The 19903-nt window shown below is 48.2% G+C and overlaps 3 protein-coding genes across 3 annotated transcripts; 1 reads left to right on the top strand and 2 right to left on the bottom strand.

Annotated features, from left to right (window-relative positions):
* Positions 1–3205: 3205 nt before the first annotated feature.
* LOC118769532 (lectin-like) lies at positions 3206–8871 on the bottom strand. Its single transcript, XM_036516661.1, has 6 exons — positions 8690–8871; positions 5221–5345; positions 4990–5132; positions 4762–4902; positions 3949–4063; positions 3206–3279 (listed from the first exon to the last, which is right to left on the bottom strand). The coding sequence occupies exons 1-6, from the start codon at positions 8869–8871 to the stop codon at positions 3206–3208; spliced, it is 780 nt and encodes a 259-aa protein (XP_036372554.1).
* A 681-nt stretch (positions 8872–9552) lies between these two features.
* On the bottom strand, positions 9553–14368 carry si:dkey-9i23.6. The gene is made up of 6 exons (XM_036516660.1): positions 14241–14368; positions 13803–13948; positions 11641–12094; positions 10724–10874; positions 9802–10004; positions 9553–9657 (listed from the first exon to the last, which is right to left on the bottom strand). Exons 2-6 carry the CDS (start codon positions 13883–13885, stop codon positions 9553–9555), a joined length of 996 nt encoding a protein of 331 aa, XP_036372553.1. The 5' UTR covers positions 13886–13948; positions 14241–14368.
* A 3777-nt stretch (positions 14369–18145) lies between these two features.
* tmem187 (transmembrane protein 187) lies at positions 18146–19900 on the top strand. The gene has a single exon (XM_036517366.1). The coding sequence runs from the start codon at positions 18266–18268 to the stop codon at positions 19028–19030; it is 765 nt and encodes a 254-aa protein (XP_036373259.1). The 5' UTR covers positions 18146–18265; the 3' UTR covers positions 19031–19900.
* Positions 19901–19903: the final 3 nt, after the last annotated feature.

Genomic DNA, 19903 nt, shown 5'->3' with positions numbered 1-19903 from the left:
CACCAGCCCTGTCTCCCGCACAGAGCACAGCGTCTTTAACCTGCATAAACTGCCTCAATCTAACCCTGAACCACCAGCACATTTTCTGAGAAACTTTGTGGGAGCTTTATCTCTCTCAGTGCTGTCCACGTTAGTATTTATTCTGGCACAAGTTGTTTTTTTAATTTTATCAACTTCTCATTTCATGTTCCGCTGTGAATATATAGCCACACTGGCTTACCCTCATCTTAGCTGAAACACTTTCATCGGAAGAAACAGCTTATTTTTAGGCAGTGTATGAAAAGGGCACCACAGAGCATTAATAATAATCTGAAACCTTTTCAGTTCTGCAGCAAAAGGCAGTCATTGGCTAAAGAAGCTGATGAAACACAATATACAACAATTCAAAGCAGCTTGATGCAACAGAGCAACAGCACACATTATAGTCCTTTAGAAATACAAGAGAGGACAGAGAGAGCAAAAGTACAAAGAATAAGGAAAGAAGAAGGAAAGAATGAGAGAAGAGAGGGGAGAGAGAAGTGAAAGAGAGGAGAGGGGGCACACGGGTCCTTGGCTGAGGAGAGAGGTGCAGGATAGGGGTGTTTGAATCAGGGGAGACAGGAGGACCTTTCCTTTAAAAACTTATTTGTGTTGCATGGCGTTTCTGCTGCTCTAACACAGCTGTTGTGCCTGTGGAGGTGTGAGATCAGCAGCTCAATCTTCATGCTTCTGCTTGCTGAGCTCAGTGGAAATTAACACAGACGACAGCCTGTGCCTGTAACACCACCAGCCTCTCACACTCACCTCCCAGCCAAACCGCACACACTCCAGTGTTAACACACCAACACCAGCACACACACACACACACACACACACACATAAGCATACGTTTACAAACACACGCACAAACACCATAATTTGACAATGCTGCCACTGAATATTCTAATTCATATGATTTCCCACAAACAGTGCATTAATATTATTTAGCTTATTAATTACTAGATTTTAAGGCGATGACCCTGATGATTATTTCTTGGAATCCTGGATGAGGCAATGCTGTTGGGTACTTTTTACTCTTGCAACAAATCTGAAAGCGAAAAAAGGTTGGCACCACTGCCACCTAGGGGAGGATAGTGGTACACCTGCTCTTTCTGCCAGGGTCCTGATGACCATACAGGAGTATGCAGGAAAAGAAAGCAAGAATCTCCATGTTTACTGTAAAGTATGCAGTGCTGAGCCACGGCATTTCCTCTGTGAGCTTTCTGAGAGCTGCTGTGGACGCCCTCCTCCCTGCAGACCGAAGGAGCCGTGGGCGCGGTTAGCATGAAGCAGAGGTCAGAACTGAGATCTGCCAGTTCCCCTCTGTACAACACGGCCATGCAGGGTCAGGGTGGGGGGTGGGGGGTGGGGGGGACAGAAGCCCCAATGACACCCCCTCACAGGAGGTCATTTTACTGTCCTTTGAGTCGACAGTAACCTCAGGCACGACAAACATGCTCTCTATTACACCACTGGAAAACAAGATGAACTGCGCTTTGAATAGGCTGCGCTGTACGTTAGGAATCAGGCCGTAATTCTCACATGTTCCTGAAAGATGAGCCGCAGTCGGTGCTGGTGCTGCAGTGTCTGCTCTTCCTTACACTCGCCGTGGGCGAGCAGAGCCGTGCGTCGGGTCTCTCACACACTGCATACCGCTACACACCGCTGCACACACTCACCCTCTCCTCTGCAGCTGCTCACTCTACATACCTACATCCGCTGCGTACACAGTCTTTCAGAATACATTCACTGCGTTTCTAAGAAAAACAGGAAGCCTTAGATGTGCAGATCCAGTCATGGATATCTAATTAAGAACTCTAATTACACTGTATATTTATGATCTGTTTTCACTCTTGCATGTACCATGAGGTTAGAGCTCAGTATGAGGCGAGCATGTGGAAGCCTCTGTTGTTACAGATCTTTTAGTATTAATGATGTATTTAAAGCACATTTAGCCCCACAGTGGGGCGGCAGTGTAGCGGTTAAGGAGCAGGACTTGTGGCCCAAAGGTTGCTGGGTTGATTCCCCACTGGGGAACTGCTGCTCTACCCTTGGGTAAGGTACTTAACCCACAACTGCCTCAGTAAAATATCCAGCTGCATGAATGGATAACGTTGTAAGTTGTCTGCTAAATACCAGTAATGTAATGTCATGTTTTATAAATGTGTGAATGATGTATTTAAAGCACATTGACTATATTATTTTATTTTTTTTTTTTTTGATTTTTAATTTGCAATGGACTGTTGTCCCCTCAACACCCCCATGTTAGTGAGAGAGTGTGTTCATATAAAAAGGGCTGTGTGTCTGCGAGAGAGTGTGAGGTGATTTTCTCTTTGTAGAAAGCCTCTTGCATTTCAAACACACTGATCTAGAAGGAAATAGCCTGGCTTGCCAATGACTTGTTTTTTGTGGTTCATCTTTCACCTCTGCATTGTTCGGGCAAATATGGTTTGAAAAATAAGTCAGTCCCTCTGCCTTTGAACTGCCTTTATTAGCAAGATAAAGACTGAATTGCTGAAGTGCAGGAAACCTCTGGAATTTCACATGAGACCCAAGCATTGATCAAAGAAGAAAAAAATCAATCTTATTTTGGAAGTACTAGTAACAGATATATCTCTTATAGTAATACTGTATTTTTGACTCTAATATTTTGGAAACATTTATGGAAATGTAATTAACATACAGTATAAAATACAATCTTTTGCATCTGACCAATACAAGAGAAGTTTATTCTCATTCATAAGCCATCAATATATTCAAGAATGTGACAAAAGAGCTAGTTGTGTGGAAAAAAAAAACCTAAATATTTGTATCAGGTAAAACTGTGCAGAGTGAAAATAGACATTGAGCTGCAGTACAGTGCTGGAGCTGGCTGCAGGACAGGGTCATACACAGAACTGTGTCTGCAGTGCAGGGCCGGAGCTGGCTGCAGGACAGGGTCATACACAGAACTGTGTCTGCAGTGCAAGGCTTCCTCTGTCCTCTTCCCGCTTCACACCCTGGCTGTGAAACTACACAGCACGTCTGGGGAAATGGGAAATGATGCGTATAACTAACTACCGCCTTTGAAATTACTTAAAACCTTTGAAAAGTAATAGTACAATATGCAAGAAAGGGTCTCGCAGGAATGCGTCAGGGACACAAGCCATCTTCCAGGAGGAAGCTGGCAGCATCGTGAGAAGGTTTTTCAGGCCTGTCTCTTGAAAGCACACACGTAACTCTTCGCTGTGTTGCAGGAGTGATCATTCCACTTCCCTTTTTCTGGGGGAGAAAGAGAGACAGAGAGAGGAGGGGAGATTACTTATCTGTGTCTGAAAATAAGCTCAACGGGAAGCTTCAGCCTGACAGTGAGTGAAGAGAAAGAAAAAGCAGACAGGACAGGGCGCATATTCCTGAACGTTCAGTGCCTTTCAGCCTCCGTCTCCCCCCGTTACGAAGAGAGGTCGTCTTCCAGCACCACCTCTCTCCTTTTCTCTCCCTCTCCGTTCAGTTCAAATTTGCTTTAGTAGCGTGAAATACAATAATCTGTTTTTGTTGTCAAAGTATATTACATAATGCAAAATACAACATGAAGAAAAAAGAAACAAACAATACAACTATGAATCCAAACCAACTGCTCTACCTCTCTCCCTCTCTTTTCCTCCCTCTTCCCCTATCTCTTTCTTTATCTCCCACCTTCCTTCCTTCCATCTCCCTCTCTCCCTCCCTCTCTCCTTCCCTCCCCCTCCCTCTCCCTCCCCCCCACTCCCCTCCCTCCCCCTCCCTCTCCCCCCCTGCTCCCCCTCCCTCTCCCTCCCTCTTCCCCCCCGACTCCCCCTCCCTCTCTCTCCCTCTCTCTCTCCTCCCCCCCACTCCCCCTCCCTCTCTCTCCCTCTCTCCCCCCCCCCCCCCCCCACTCCCCCTCCCCCCCGGTCCCCACCCCTCTCTTACGTTCCCAGTTCATCTCCACGCAGTCCTCTGTGGTGTTGTACCTCTGGCTGGGCTGCCCAGAGACCCACGCTGTATAGTTCCACACAGATCCATCAGTCCAGACGAATTTCCCAGACTGAGGGGGGGGGGGGAGAGGGGGGGGAATAGATTAATTTAAAGTCCAAATGAGGACAATCCAAAGCCTGGAAACAGGAAAAATCTGCTATGGCCACCCGAGCACACACCCTGAGCTGCACACACACACACACACACACACACACACACCCCGCGCTGCGCACACACACACACACACACACACACACACACCGCGCTGCACACACACACACACACGCACACGCACACGCACACGCACACGCACACACACACACCCCGAGCTGCACGTGGTTAAATAGTGGTTAAAGTACGGGCCCAATGGCCCTGAGACCTGCTGCTCTCTCCAGCGGGCAGGCAGTGCTCACAGAGACATCAGCACAGTGTAACAGAATGTAAAAAACTAAATTTTACTCATTTCCTCTCTCTCCTCTCTCTCCTCTCTCCCCCTCTCTCTCTCTCTCTCCCTTTCTCTCCCTCTCTCTCCCTCTCCCCCTCTCCCTCTCTCTCTCCCTTTCTCTCCCTCTCTCTCCTTCTCCCCTTCTCCCTCTCTCTCTCCCTTTCTCTCCCCCTCTCTCCCTCTCTCTCCCTTTCTCTCTCTCTCCCTCCCTCTCTCTCCCTCTCTCCCTCTCCCTCTCCCTCTCCCTCTCTCTCTCTCTCTCCCCCCTCTCTCTCTCCCTCTCTCCCTCTCTCTCCCTCTCTCTCCCTCTCTCTCCCTCTTACCTTGAACATCTCAAAGCCGCCCATCCAGATTCGAGGTTGCTTTTTGTTGTGCTTCAGGACGACTGCCAGCAGGCCTTCATTAAAACAGTGGCTGTCCACCGACACCAGGTGGCCACCGCAGACCTTTGCCCGGCAGCTGAACTGAGTGGGAGAGAATAATGCAACGTGGTTAGACACAGCGAGCGCTCGGAGTCCACCGCTGGGCACTGAGAGGGGTGAGGCCTGTACCTCGGCATCAGTGAAGTTGAGAGGGGTTTCGAAGTATTTGATGCAGTGAGACCCCAGCCTGGACCAGTCTTTGTACCCTGGGACATCACAGGCTGCCGGGCACTCCCTAGAACACTCTTCCCGCTGAGGGAAACCAGCGCCCCCTGGAGGAACACCAGCACAACAGCAACGGCTCAGCAGGCCAAAGCGCACTCATACACAGAATTAAATGACTGATATCAGCACACAAACCCTTCCGGGTGTCCGAGAAGCTGACGGACACCAACAGAAGCAGGGTCGGCAGCACGCTCACAGACTTCATGTCTTCCTCAGGCTCCTCTTCCTCAGTTTCCCTCAGGCTCCTCTTCCTCAGTTTTCTACCACGTCACAAAGAGAGACAGCAGCCGTATGCTCCTCATAATTAACCCTGCTAGCACTGAGGATTCTCAGCCAATAAATCTGCCAATGTTGCTCATCCCCCTTATAACAATTCTAATAAAACCTACCATGGCTATTTGTCTCACTACAGGTCCCACAGTGCAGTAACCCTGTTAAAGGATAGGCATATCCTACCAATGATGTGTGAGTGACTCATGGGCACCCTCCGGCAGTCCCAGGGTGCGGAGAGAGGGGCGATGAGGGGACCCCGGCCAAAACCCTACCCAACCCTGTCCCAGCCCAATAACAACCCACTGCATGAACCATCACTTCCCACACATAAAAAACATGTTGAGAATAATTTTAGGGAATTTATTTTTTAGATCAATGAATACATGTGACAATATGTGAAGTATTGCTGTTTTGCTGTATATTGCGATATATTTCTGCTCTGCATTAATATGTTTTAAATGTATTTTTTGGTCAATTTTATTCTTGGGCCGAGCAACATATTTCTCAATATATTAGAATATATTAAATGTGTCATTTATGTAAGCAGCAGCCTGACTGGCTGATGGAGTCTTTCATTAGCAACATTACAGATACAAATTCAGTCACAAGTGTAGGTATACGGCAGCCGGGTGGCATAGCGGTTCAGGAGCAGAGCTTGTAACCGAAAGGTTGCAGGTTTGATTCCCCATTGGGGCACTGTGAGTAAGAAAGTAAAATTCATTTGTATAGTGCTTTTCACATACATACACAATACATAATAAAAATACAAGTACACTGCTGCTGTACCCTCGAGCAAGGCACTTAACCCAGAGTTGCCTCAGTAAATATCCAGCTGTATAAATGGGTAACATGTAAAACTGCAACCTCTCTAAGTCACTTTGCAGAAGGGCATCTGCTAAAATGACAATAATGTAATGTAATGTGCAAGCCTGAATTCGGCTCCATTATAAACGCAGTTGGGAGCCTGAGCTTTGGTGGCAGCGTAGCTGATTGGCAGGAGAGGGTGGCCATCAGGGCGCTGCTGCCTCACTGTGTGAACGGACAATCTGAGAGACGCGAGCTGATGCAGGCTGTCCAACACACAGCATTCGCACGAGAACATGGACAATGCCATTTACCACCCTGTGTAATTTCATACCCGATATTATTTACCACCCTGTGTAATTTCATACCTGATGCCATTTACCACCCTGTGTAATTTCATACCCGATATTATTTACCACCCTGTGTAATTTCATACCCGATATTATTTACCACCCTGTGTAATTTCATACCCGATATTATTTAGCACCCTGTGTAATTTCATAACCAATATTATTTAGCACCCTGTGTAATTTCATACCCAATGCCATTTACCACCCTGTGTAATTCAATATTCAATGTAATTTAACACCGTGACCTTCCACCTTGGATAAGTACCCTGACCTCTGGGAAGACTCAGCTTCAAACTCTGAGGAGTAAGTCATGAGTACATTGTGGCTTGCATAGGTCTGTGCAGCCCCTTGTTCAGCTAAATTCACACAGGAGCAAAATGGAAAGAGAGACCAGATGATAAACCACGTCTGCAGGTGATCTGAGATGAGCTAAACTGAGGAGCAAAGCAAACTGCTCCACTGCACACCGCAGCGTTCGAACCATAATCTGTGTTCTCTCACAAAGGTTCTTACTCTAAAAATAAGCATTAAAAAACTTTTTCCTTCAGTCGGAAAAAAACACATTTCGGCTTTAAAATATAAGGTTTTAAAACAGTTTTAAACATCTTCAAAGGAGATTTTTCACTTTGAATTTGAAAGAAAAAAGTAGCTGTTACAGATACTAGGACTGTGTAAAGTGAAATGTGAATTTAAATTTTATTAAATAAATTAAAAATAACTTCACGGTGTTAAATAGTTTGATGACTGAGTGAAACATACAGTACAAATCAATTCATACCAGGTTTATTTTAGCAGCCTTTCAGCCAAATGGGTAAACTCTCTAATATTCACTGACTTTTCCTCAAAGAACTGAGGATCGGATTATAATAAAGCACTATTTGTATTTTTAAAACTGTGTAATGTATCAGTGTGGAGTATAAACCCCTCTTACGAGTGCCACATTGGTCTTTCTGTACCCCCAGATAATTACAGCCAATCAAGTGAAGCGATGCATTTATCAGTGGATGAATGGAGCTTAGCACCCATCGGAACTGGCCTCAGAAACGCGTTTCCAAAGAGATCTCCATTCTCACATTCATTCCCATAATTACGCCTGACTGCGTGAACAACTGCAGCTCTGAACTAAGGTTGATCATAAAAGCCGCCTTACCCAAGAGCGGTGAAGATTCCTGCGTCTCTCCTGTCTCCATCCTTTACTGTCTCCCTCTTTTTATACCAGCCTCATTCACCCCTCCTCTTCTGAACTAGTTCTCTAATTCTGATCTAATCTAGAGATCATTTTCAGAGAGATTTCAGGCACTATCACATTTTCAGTTGATATGGAGGTGTTACCTGTGGTATCCACATCATGAGACAATTTGAAAACTGTTGATCTCTATTGATGGATTTCAGTTCTGACTCACCTTAAATCGTTATTTTATTAAAAAAGGAGGAAAATACTTGTGCGATTATGTGTTTTACTTATGATCGCTGCATGTAGAGCAGATAAATGTGAATGCTGTTACTTCCCCCTCACTGTCCTATCGGGGGTTTTCCTGCTGTGATCTCTGGGTGGGGTGCAGTAAGCAGATTAACACCGTGAATGAGAACGGCTGATGGTGTTTTTATTAAGGAGCCCGTGGCTGATTGTGATTGGCTCATTAGGGTCCTGGCAGCTGGATCTGTGAATGAGGTCAGCACTCTTGTTCGCTCGTGCCGATGTCACGCTCAGCAGGTCACAGCAGGGGGGGGGGAGTGGGGGTTAGCTGTATGTGTGTTTGTCATCACATGTACAAAAATGGGCCTCAGAGTTAGAAGAGCACCCCCCCCCCCACAAAAAACAAATTTGGCTCAGCCTTGGACCTCTATAACACTCCTGTACCACAAAAAGGTGTTGCCAGTTACCAAAAAATTATTTTGCTAAAATGATCTCAGACTTTTTTTCCTTCCTCCCACGTGCCGCTGAGATATCGGCTGCAGACGCTGGCGCGGTCCCCTGAGGCCGAGCCGACACGTGTCAGAGATCGCAGGAGGGTCCCAAGTAGCTACTGAGGAAGCGTGTCGTTTTGGAAGAAAGGGGGGAGGGGAGGGGTGTCAGTACAGCATACACTGTGATCACCATTCACAACTCAGTGGCTCTCCCTCAAGGGGAGTGCGCTCGTTTGTCACAGGTGCTGGTTGCTAGGTTACAGTGTCACGGTGTGATGGTGCCCGTCTCCGCTCCAGCGGTCACCTCCCTCTGCCCGTCCCGCACGGCCGCCCGTGCGTCAGACCCCGCCTCCGCAGCACTCGTCCGCGCCTCTCGAAAAGAGTGAGGCTTCTCAACATGACCACAATCGCTCAGGAGCCCCTCCAAAACACAGCCAATCACAGCAGCCATTTTCACACTGCAGCCCTGTGGCAAATGAACCGCCCTCTTAGGGGACAAGATGGCTTCCCGCGGAGATGGCAGACAGACACCACACAGCGAGGACGCACTGAGCAGAGCCCAAAGCGTGAGACTCATTTCAGCACAGCTTCTGCTGAGTGCTGGTTTTGTTTGAGCCTCTGAATACACAGCCGGAGCGGAGGTGTGAGACGGTGCAGCAGACGGCGCCTCCGATGGCGCAGCAGACGGCGCAGTAGACGGCGCCTCCGACGGCGCAGCAGACGGCGCCTCCGACACCGCGTGAAAGCTGCTCTGCTTTGTCTCATTCTGCAGCTCCAACGCGCAACACCGCCGTCATCAGCCGCCGTTACATGCAGTCACACAGCACAGCTTTACTTGGGGTGCATTTGGGGATATAGATGTAACGTATAAAACAGCCATTATGCCTGCTCCCAACATTGTCAGCATATGATCTTTATTAATTATCTGCAGTAAGGGGGCGCCATCACATTGAGTGGCTTACTTTCCTTTCCACTGATTTTAACTCAGCCCTTCGGCATAAGGGGGAATCACTATTGGTGAGGAATATCTAGGATGTGTTCTGAGGGGGCCGGTGGGGGCCGGTTGGGGCCAGTGGGGGTCGGTTGGGATGATGGGGGCTGGTGGGGTTGGAGTCCTGACTGGGGGGGGGGGTCATTGCTTCCTCTTCGTCTTCATCTTCGATGCCGTGGTCCTTCTGCGGCAAGACGGCTCAGTGCTAGAGTTGTCAGGACGACCACTGATGGGTGGGGATGATGTCTGAGAAAAAGAGAAACAGTGGAGAGAATATGATGGTGCTTTGTAAGCAAAAATACTCTTTGTCACAACCAAGAGGGGGAGATAGAGAGAGAGAGAGAGAGAGAGAGAGAGAGGGAGAGTGTTTGGGGTTGTGTTTCTCCTTACTTTTCTCAGCTTGCTTTCTGGGAAGGGGGGTAGTAGCCTGGAGCCCCTCCATGCAGGAAATGGCAGAAAGTAAGGTACAGAGGGGGTGGAGGGAGGGGACGAGGGAGGGGCTGTGTGGATGCCAGAGCGAGGTATCCTGTAGACACCGGCCCAGCACCCCTCTTTTCCTGGCTCTTCCTCTCTGAGGTCCTCTACTGCCTTCTCTAGGAGAGGGAGAGAACAGAGACAGGCTGAGACTCTCACCTGCACACTGAATAACTTTACAGGAAGAGCTCTCCTTTCTCAGGCTGAGGTTATTACATCCAGTGCATTTGCTTCTCTGTCCCACAATGTGTAAAAGTTTTAAAACTTTCAAGCACTCTACATGTTTGTGTCTTTGACGCTGGCTGAGTTTCGCGAAGCTGAGGGCGCCGGAGTGACGTTCTGTGAAATAGGTACGTAGTTTGGCCACTAGGTGTCGCTATTACACTCTTTTAGTTCATTTCGTTAAGGCCAAATCAGCGAGAAAAATCTTACAGAAAAAAATCATTTTTAATGTCACATTTAAATAGGTGGAGAGGTACATTTGAACTATCTAATAATAGCATTTATAACATAATAATGTATTACAAATTTGGAAATTTTTAACATTCTCCTTTTGAATGTCATAAATCTCTTTTCTCATTATGTTTTATCTTTCCTTCATTTTTGTGTTCTTTATAAATTTATTTTTGTTTATTTCTTGGAATCAGTTTTATTTGTTTTAATTTTTTGTTCAATAAATAAAATCTGTTTTTAACACAAGAGGGAAAGGTTTCCTCGGGAAGTCAGTTTATCCTCTCAGACGTGACGCAGTGATGGCCTATCGATCAGAAAGGGGAGAGGTATGAGCTGAAGGAAGGCAGGACTTGAGGAAGTGTGAAGGTGGCGGCACGCCTCCTACCTATGGAGTCTCTGAATATCCAGAACCCCACTCCTTCCTCCTCAGCTGCCCCTTCTCCTCTTCCTCTCCTTCTTCCCGGAAGCCTGTGTTCCCGCGTTCTGCTCAAACGGGCCCGACCAATCAGAGCAGAGCTGTCCAGCAGTCCCCCTGACTGTGAGTGACAGACGGAGGGATAGAGAAGAGGATATAGAGACATATTTATTTCTCTATATGTTTATTTCTCATATAATCATATGATTATTTATATAACCATACAAGTTTGTCATTTATGTGAATATTGCGTTTGCAAAACTGTGCATCTGTGTGGTCATGTCAATGAAGTTTGTATGAATGTAAGAAAAGAGAATGAGAAGGATAGAGCGAGAGAGAGAGAGAGAGAGGATGAGGGAGAGAGAGAGAGAAAGAGAGAGAGAGAGAGAGAGGATGAGGGAGAGAGAGAGAGAAAGAGAAAGAGAGAGGATGAGGGAGAGAGAGAGAGAAAGAGAGAGAGAGAGGATGAGGGAGAGAGAGAGAGAGAGGAGAGAGAGAGAGAGGAAGAGAGAGAGAGAGGATGAGGGAGAGAGAGAGAGAGAGAGAGAGGATGAGAGAGAGAGAGAGAGAGAGAGAGAGAGAGAGAGAGAGGATGAAGGGAGGGGAATGGAAAGGACAGAGGGATTGTGTCTGTTACACCGCAGGGGTGTAAAGGTAATATCCTCAGGGCCAGCAGTGCAGAGTAGAGTGGAAGGACTGGATCTTAAGGTTGCGTGGCCAAATCTCAGACTCTGCAGTACTGTACTGTAAAGTAACGTCAGAGGGATGCTGGAGTATAGGGCACCTGCATTAATGATCTGTGAATGTACACACACACTCCGCCTGCTGACATCTCTACAGGAAAACACTGTCTCTGAAAATCAACACGATCCCCTAGTGTACCTCACCTCAACACAGGAGAAGTCAAGGGGCGGAGCCTCCGGTTTTAAGCCTTGTGACTGGTCTGCATCCAGCGGCATGTATGCCTCAAGCGAGTCGTATATGTCATCAGACCTCCTGTTGAGTAGGTGAGAGGTCACATGCACCTCCTGGGGTGAAATACGACCTCCGTTTGCTTCCATGATGTTGTCTGGCTCCACATTTCTGCAGACCCATTGGCTGTCCTTTGGCGCACTAAACCCTGATTGGCTGGCTCTTAATTCCCTGTCTTTTAACTGGCTGTCCTCTGCAATAATTTTCTCTAAGTGGTCATCATTCTGGCTTTGCTGAGTTTCGCTGTCTCCTCCTGTCTGTGATTGGTTTGCAGCCTCCATGGGGGTGGAGCTATGTTCTTTGGGCATGTTGGACCCCTTCTCCTGGGTGAAAGTTTTGTCAGCCAAGTCGATGGGACCACTGTAGACCCTGGCAAAGTGAAAAATGTCACCAAATGTAAACCCTCTGTCTGGCAAAACATCCTGTTCTGTATTTACATCTAAAGTGGAAAAGAAAAACAGAGAAAACATAAAAAAACTGCTCCAACATGGTGATGTGACCAATAGTTTCTTGTAAAATAAATGTTTCCTGAAATACCGGTAAGATTCAAGAATAAATACTTCACTGATGGCAAAAACAGAAATGCTGCCAGACTGGAAATGTGTCAGTGTGTGAGTGTGTGTGTGTGTGTGTGTGTGTGTGTGTGTGTGTGTGTGTGTGTGTGTGTGTGTGAGTGTGTATGTGTGTGCGTGTGTGTGCGTGTGTGTGCGTGTGTGTGCGTGTGTATGTGTGTGTGTGTGTGTGTGTGTGTGTGTGTGTGTGTGTGTGTGTGTGCATGTGTGTGAGTGTGTGTATGTGTGTGTGTGTGTGTGTGTGTGTGTGTGTGTGTGTGTGATAGGACTCACTCAAAACTAGAAGTAAAGAATCTCCACATGTGCCACAGATAGACGTGTAAAAGTGAACATCTGTAGAAATACTACTCTCATGCTGTCTTGATTAAATAAGTCACTGTATGTCTTAATTGTTAGTATTTTAATGGCCACAGGTGACACAGTGAGCCTGTGGTTTTTAAAAGCAAAGCTGGTAGGTTTCATATGGCAGGGAAGCATAGGGGTCTGAACTGTACACCTGTCTGTAGCGGTCAGCACACCTGCACTGTACACCTGTCTGTAGCAGTCAGCACACCTGCACTGTACACCTGTCTGTATCAGTCAGCACACCTGCACTGTACACCTGTCTGTAGCAGTCAGCACACCTGAACTGTACACCTGTCTGTAGCGGTCAGCACACCTGCACTGTACACCTGTCTGTATCAGTCAGCACACCTGCACTGTACACCTGTATGTAGCGGTCAGCACACCTGCACTGTACACCTGTCTGTAGCGGTCAGCACACCTGCACTGTACACCTGTCTGTAGCAGTCAGCACACCTGCACTGTACACCTGTCTGTAGCGGTCAGCACACCTGCACTGTACACCTGTCTGTAGCGGTCAGCACACCTGAACTGTACACCTGTCTGTAGCAGTCAGCACACCTGCACTGTACACCTGTCTGTAGCGGTCAGCACACCTGCACTGTACACCTGTCTGTAGCAGTCAGCACACCTGCACTGTGTCCCTCTGCCTTGATAGATGCAGGTGGAAGTGTCACTACCATGAGAGAGTGATGTAATGATGGTGCTATTGCAAGCACTCCTGGAATCTGCAGTCAGCATTCCTGACATGATCATGGGGGGGCAGGTGATCAGGTGTGTGTAGCACTGTAATTTCCCCAGGTATGTCACACTCATTCATTGTAACAATCATATCAAATTCAGAGCAGCTCTCATCCTAAACAGTCCCTCCCCCTAGCATATGTAAACACTACTACTGACAGGTGTCGCAAATCCCACGGTTCAATGGCAGTGATCCTGGGGAACTGGTTCTTTATGAGCTATATTCAGAGGCAGAGTGTTACTGTTTGTAGATACACTGCGGTCTTATCTTACCTCATCTCAGATGCAGGGAAGTTGCCATTGAGTGAATCAGCAATACTCAAACGCTGCAATGAGCAGTTACTGTGCTGTATGTCTGTATGCTCACCATGACAGCCCGAGCACACCTGCTCACCATGCCGGGGGGATCACTGCATTCTTACCGTTCCAAAGTCACGTGACTGCCTTCAGGAGGGGGCGGGTCTTGGCTTTTGATTGATGTCTGACACACAGCCCCCTCTTCCATTTTAGTGGGTATGTCACCACAAGTGTCATCGTTGATTGGCTGGTGCCTTACGTACCATATGGTCTGTTTAAAAAAGCAAGAGCAAAACAGTGTTAGCTGAATGTCTGTTTATGATTTATAATATTAAACCAAGACATCAAAGTAATATTGCTCATATAACCCCAAGCCAAGGTGTTTGAATTCATCCAGAAAATTGCCTTTAAAATATGTGAAGATTTAAGAAGTGACTCAGATTTACTAGTAATAACATTGATAATGATATTAACAATAATATGTTGAGTAACGTTATGCTGAGCAAATGTTCAGTACCAGAGGGGCCAAAGTAAAACAGACGAACTGAGAAAATGAGACTCACCGCCTGTGACTCTCTCTCCTCTCGCTCACTCTCTTCTTCTGTCTCTCCATCCTCAGGATGGCTTCCTCCATTCCCTTTCCTCTCCCTCCATCTGTCCTTTATTCTCTGAGCCAGTTTCTTCACTTTCCCATCTGTCAGTCCTTTCACCTTTGCCTTCTTCTTCTTCCCCTCGGTTTGGGAGGGGGGGGGCTTCTCTGCTGCAGTCTCGCTGGGGAGGAGGGGGCCTCCCTGGCTGTCCTGCTCCACAGGAGCATAGCCCTGGCCTGGAATTTCGGAATTCCGCTGACACGTTGTTGCAGCATTCTGGCGGTCTGTGCTGAGGGGTTCTGGAATCGGAACGGCAGCCACGGCTCCGGAATCGCTCTCCTCTTCAGGACTCCGCGCGGAGGCTCTTCGCTTTGGATCTTCAGCGGGTGAAGCTGCCCCCCAGTCCCTCTCAGGAATGGGACGGGTGGACTCTGCACTTTGCTGCGGGGGGGTCAGGTCACCCCCCACACTGGGTCCGTCTGGTTCAGTCTGGTGCACAGAGAAGGTTCTGAGTAAACCCAAAAAGTCCCCTCTCCTTTCCAAGGCTGGAGGGTCCCGATTGAGAATGGAAAGAGGCAACAATCGCCTCTGCTCCCATTTAGGAATCTGATCCAGGGACACAAACTCCTCCTCAGTAGGGCTGGATTCTGGACCATCGTCCTGTTCAGAGGCTAACCCTAACCCTAACCCTAGTGCTAACCCTAGCCCTAACCCTAACCCTAACACTAACCCCAACTCTAACCCAGCCTGCGTGTCTCTGGGATACCCCTGTTCTGACCCCGGGGTGTCCTGTGTTGTCCCGGGCATTTGTTCAGCAGAGGAGAGAAGTCTACCCCATAAAGGGGGAGGGGGCAGCTCTTGCTTCCTTTTCCACCTGGGAATGAGGCTGGGGGAGCCCGCCTCCTCCAGGACCGGTGTCCACTCTCCCGATTGGCCATTCCTCCCAGGAGCCTCGGCCTCCTCCAGGACCGGTGTCCACTCTCCCAATTGGCCATTCCTCCCAGGAGCCCCGGCCTCCTCCAGGACTGGTGTCCACTCTCCCGATTGGCCATTCCTCCCAGGAGCCTCAGCCTCCTCCAGGACTGGTGTCCACTCTCCCGATTGGCCATTCCTCCCAGGAGCCTGGGCTTCCTCCTCTTCCTCTGAGTCTGGGGGGGGCACCTCCTGTTCGGCGTCCCGTTTCGGCTCATCCCCGAGCGGAAGAAGGCCATCAGAGCAGCCCGATGTTTCCTGCCCCCCGCGGCTGGGCCCCACCCCATCCCCGTCACCCCCCCAGCGTGGCTGACCCCCGCCCGGATGAGTCACCGGAGTGGCCGCAGCCGAGCTGGGCTCCGCCCTTCGCAGCATCAGCTGCAGCAGACCCTCTGAGCCGCCCTGAGACATGCAAGCCAGGAGGGGAAAGCGTGGTGCTAACGGGAAAAAGAGCTACAGTCAGTCTCCGTATCTGTACTGTACTGTATTACCCCTCTCTCTCAGTGCAGTGTTAATGTACTGTATTGTATTACCCCTCTCTCTCAGTGCAGTGTTAATGTACTGTCGTGTCCAGTCAGTCTCCGTATCTGTACTCAACTAAACCATTTTATCCTGTACTCTTTTTCTCAAACCCTGTGGTTTTTTACATGATGTTTTCCTGTGGTGTTCTTCCTCTCCTTTCTCCTTTCAAGTCTGTTTAAACCGCCTCCTTTATTCTCTTTTCACTTCTTCTCTCCTCCCCTTCCTCTGTCCATGTGAATCACTAATGGTAAAGCTCAAAATCTGTGCCCTCCCTCTGTCCCTCTCCCCAACCCTGTTTCGTCTCTCCCTCCTCCTCTCTCTCCTCCTCTCTCCCTCACTGCACAGATCTGGCATTGTCATGCTACATACAAAAACACTCTTTGTCATTGAATCCACCCACTTTTCAGACTCATATAAACGTAACCCTGGCAGAATGTTTCTTGTTGCAGACACCTTGCGGTGTCATTACGCACAGGAAAGAATCGCATTCTTCAGATCGTACTGAGAACCTGACTGACGGGAAAGACATGAGTGAGACGGTTTCATTCCTCCTTCCTCTTCGTGTCACGAAGCCTTGCCCCCCTCCGGAGGGACTGTGTTACCATCAGTATCAACGTGTGAGTTTTTGTCTGATTGAACATCAATTATCAATAAGATCGATAAACATTATCGCCAGGGAAAGGACAAAGTGGCTGGAGTCAAACCAGCTCACCTGTGGAGCCCAGCAGTGTTCTCGTAACCTGAGGCTTGGAGGGTACAGAGAAGTAGTCTCAGACAGCACAACGCATGAGGTCGCCTCAGTGCAGGGGGAACATGGCAGCACCAGGCGCTTCCGTCACTGACTGTCAAACAAGCTAGCTTCACCAGAACATCTACACCAGGGGGCGTAGATGGACTCCTCCCACAATTGCTGATCCTAGATCATCATCCACATTTAAGGCAAAGTGGCAAGCATTGGTTAGGCATAGGTGTGCGGATCCTGAGTCAGTTGGAAAGGCCAGGCTGAAACCAGAGTGGTCTAGGACTGCTGCAAGTGTCAATATTCTGTGTTAATCAGATTAAAATGCCCTGTCCTGAGCTCCCGAGTGGCTCAGTCAGGTAAGGCATCCGGTTTGTGTGGGGGCTGATCCCTGCTGCCCAGATGTGCCGTGAGCCTGAGCTGTGTAACTAAGCCACAATGACCAGAACACAGCTGCCTCTGCTCCACAGAGGCGAGAGGGGTTCGATCGCCTGGAGTCCCCTCGATACGACTCAATAGCACCCTCTAGTGACGTTCCAGGCATCTACAGGGTCCTCAGATGATACCGTGGGTACATCAGTTTGGCGTTTGCCCTGAGGTGCACTATGGGTCTTGTAGTGCAAAAATAGCTGTGCTCACAGGTAAGGGTACCAGAGGGTCGCGTCTGTCATGCATCAGCGCATGCTCCGTGACTGTACACGGTGTTTGTGCACAAGTTCCTAAGTCAGGGGAAAGAGAAGGAAAATACTAAAATGCATCCATTCTGGTTAACAAGAACATCCATCGCTGGACAGGAATTTCGTGCCTCTTGCATCGCATTTACAATATTCACTACTTAATTATGTTCATCAGTAACCATCATGTGAGTGACAGCTCTTTCTTCCTTTGGTCCACAAGATCAGGCTCGTCGACATAAGGTTAAGCACATAAATATAAAAATACAAATAAAGAAAATATACCAGAACACATGTGATCGATACAGTGCTCACATCGTACACGTGACAGCCTGCCAGTTGGCTACCCGACAAGACAAGAAATTTATCTGCCTAATACCTAATGAAGGAGAATGGATGCGACTTCATCGAAGACAGGTAAAAGAGAGAAATTTACAGCCAACAGAAAGCATTAGACGAGTAATATAATAAAGGGAATTAGAGAAACATACGGCATGTTACGTTACTTATTCTCACTTCAGAGCAGTTTAAATAGCTAATATTTCAGATACTGATTCTGCTGAAACCTCGGCTAATTCACAAACGCTGAAGCGGGAACCAGCGGCGCTCAAAGGACTTTAACTTTTTGGAATCAGGATTTAAACCACTGGTTTGAAAGCCGGTTACTCAGTAACTACATGTTTCGACGTGGTTCATTTTTGAGCTCAGACTGGTCGGTGCATCTTCCTCCTAACGCGCAGAGTTTTGCGGCAGGTTCGACCTTTCCTGCGGTGTTGGACGGAGCAGTTCAGCCTGCGCAGCGCGGCGCAGTTGTGACACCGCCGGATCATCCATTCTCGTCGTGGACGGCAAAAAAAAACTTACAACCAATGGCGGCTCACGGAGGCGAAACCGTGTACCGATTGGACCGCGATAGAAGTGACGCCTCAAAAGTAAGCCGAAAACTTCCGGGCAGTCGTCCGTGTAGTTGCACTTTCTGATGAAAGTCCACATTAAGCAAACAATTCTATCACCAGCGAACAACAATGAGAAGCACTTACAATGAGAATTGATCTATATTGTTTGCAGACGATATTTTAAAAAAGATCGCAATGAAGGCAGCAATATTGCACGTGTTGATTGCCTTTTCCTTTTGCATTTCTGTGGCGACCAGCGGGATTTTCAGCTCTGTCCTGGTGGATTTAACCTATGATCACTATGCGGAAAGAAAAGTCGAGCATCTGCCAGGCTTTTTGGCAATGCCCTTTAACTCTCTGGTTAACCTAGGATACATCTTTATGGGAATTTACTGGCTGTTTCGGCGTGCGGGAAACCAAGACCACGAAAAGAGCGCGTATGTGAAGGACGTGTTCGCTCTCATGGCCATAGCGTACGCGCCCGTGCAGTGGGCCCGGCTCGCAACCCTGCGCCGCGTCCCCGCTGTTTTGGACCAGTGGTTTACGCTGCCTATTTTCGCCTGGGTGCCCGTTTGGTGCCATTTCATTGAGCGCGGGTGGCGGCCGCGCTACGCGGTGGCCGTGGAGTTGCTGTCTTTATCCAGCTACGCTTTGGCGCTGGTGCACGACCGCGGGTTCGAGGTGGCCCTGGGCTGTCACGTCGCTTTCGCCGTGACCAAAGGCGTCCGGGTTCAGCGGCGGCACGGAGACTCCCTCTCCCTGCGGTATTTCTTCCTGGCGGTGCTTTCCTGCGGCGGCTTCGTGGCGCTGAAGTTGCTGGATCACCCGCTGGCCCGTTACCGGGCCTTCCAGCACCTAACCGGACACTTCTGGTCCAAAGTGTGCGACATTCTTCAATTCCACTACAGCTTCTGCTTTCTCACACACCTAACGAGACTGGCACAGGGGCGGAAAGAATAGGCGAAGGGGCCACAGGCAGGTCTGTTCACTAATGTACCACTGATTAGAGCGTCGTCTCTTATTCCAGATATTCCAGATATTTTAACTTTTAAAACTCACGGACGGACAGTAAAACTGCGACTGAGAACGGGCGCGGACCAGCGGAATGCAGCAGAAGTCGTTTAAAGACCACTACAGCAATTAGCCACCTGCACAGCAGGACAGGAGTGCTAGTCTGCCAGGAGAGGACCACTGCTTATGAACAATAAAGGGACTCATGCAAGATTTTTCCATTGGAGAGAACCAGTCATTTTACACCAGGTTACGTTTGCGTAGCAGACATTTTTATCCAGAGCGACTAACCCTAACCCACGTGTATGTTCCCCCCCAAACAGCCCCTCCAGCACAGAGGCAACTGTACCATGCCAGCGAGTGTTAACTGAATGTTTCTCTAACTCAGTGTGAGCTTTTTATATCCTTTTTGTTGGTGGTGAAACTGCTTCCATTTTTATATCTAATGTCAGTCCTCTGACACCCTCCTCTACGCCTGTAAGACAGGGACTTCAATTTTTTTTTTCAGCAAAATTCCCCTCTAACGTGCAAACCTGTAGGCCTTGACGTGGGGTCTCCCCCCGCTTGAAAATATTTTGTGAGATAAAACAAACTGCATACAGCTGGAATGAACCAAAATGTATCTGTGGCTCTTCAGTGTGCAAATAAATGAATGTTTAATGTATGTCTCAAGAAAGAGAAGAAATAAGCACATAAATGAATTAATGTATAATGATGATGTCATTGCACCAAATGCACCAGAGAGGAAGCTTTTCACTTCTTGCTGTGGATTTCAGAAACACCATGGTAACATGTATCAATAAATGTGATCTCTTTTACTCC

The sequence above is a fragment of the Megalops cyprinoides genome, chromosome 22 (assembly GCF_013368585.1).
Source record: "Megalops cyprinoides isolate fMegCyp1 chromosome 22, fMegCyp1.pri, whole genome shotgun sequence".
Classification (NCBI taxonomy): domain Eukaryota; kingdom Metazoa; phylum Chordata; class Actinopteri; order Elopiformes; family Megalopidae; genus Megalops; species Megalops cyprinoides.
The sequence above is the reverse complement of the archived record's forward strand: the minus strand, read 5'-3'. Positions and strand labels throughout refer to the sequence as shown.

Coding starts and splice junctions, on each gene's coding strand:
- si:dkey-9i23.6 (XM_036516660.1), bottom strand. CDS start 13,885: ATGGAAGAGGGGGCTGTGTGTCAGACATCAATCAAAAGCCAAGACCCG. Junction 12,095..13,802: donor AGTCACGTGACTTTGGAACG/GTAAGAATGCAG, acceptor TCACTTTGCCAG/GGTCTACAGTGGTCCCATCG. Junction 9,658..9,801: donor CAGAAAGCAAGCTGAGAAAA/GTAAGGAGAAAC, acceptor TCTTTTTCTCAG/ACATCATCCCCACCCATCAG.
- tmem187 (XM_036517366.1), top strand. CDS start 18,266: ATGAAGGCAGCAATATTGCACGTGTTGATTGCCTTTTCCTTTTGCATT.
- LOC118769532 (XM_036516661.1), bottom strand. CDS start 8,871: ATGGCTGCTGTGATTGGCTGTGTTTTGGAGGGGCTCCTGAGCGATTGT. Junction 5,346..8,689: donor GAGACGGGCACCATCACACC/GTGACACTGTAA, acceptor GTGACGTGGTAG/AAAACTGAGGAAGAGGAGCC. Junction 3,280..3,948: donor CGTGGAGATGAACTGGGAAC/GTAAGAGAGGGG, acceptor TTTCTCCCCCAG/AAAAAGGGAAGTGGAATGAT.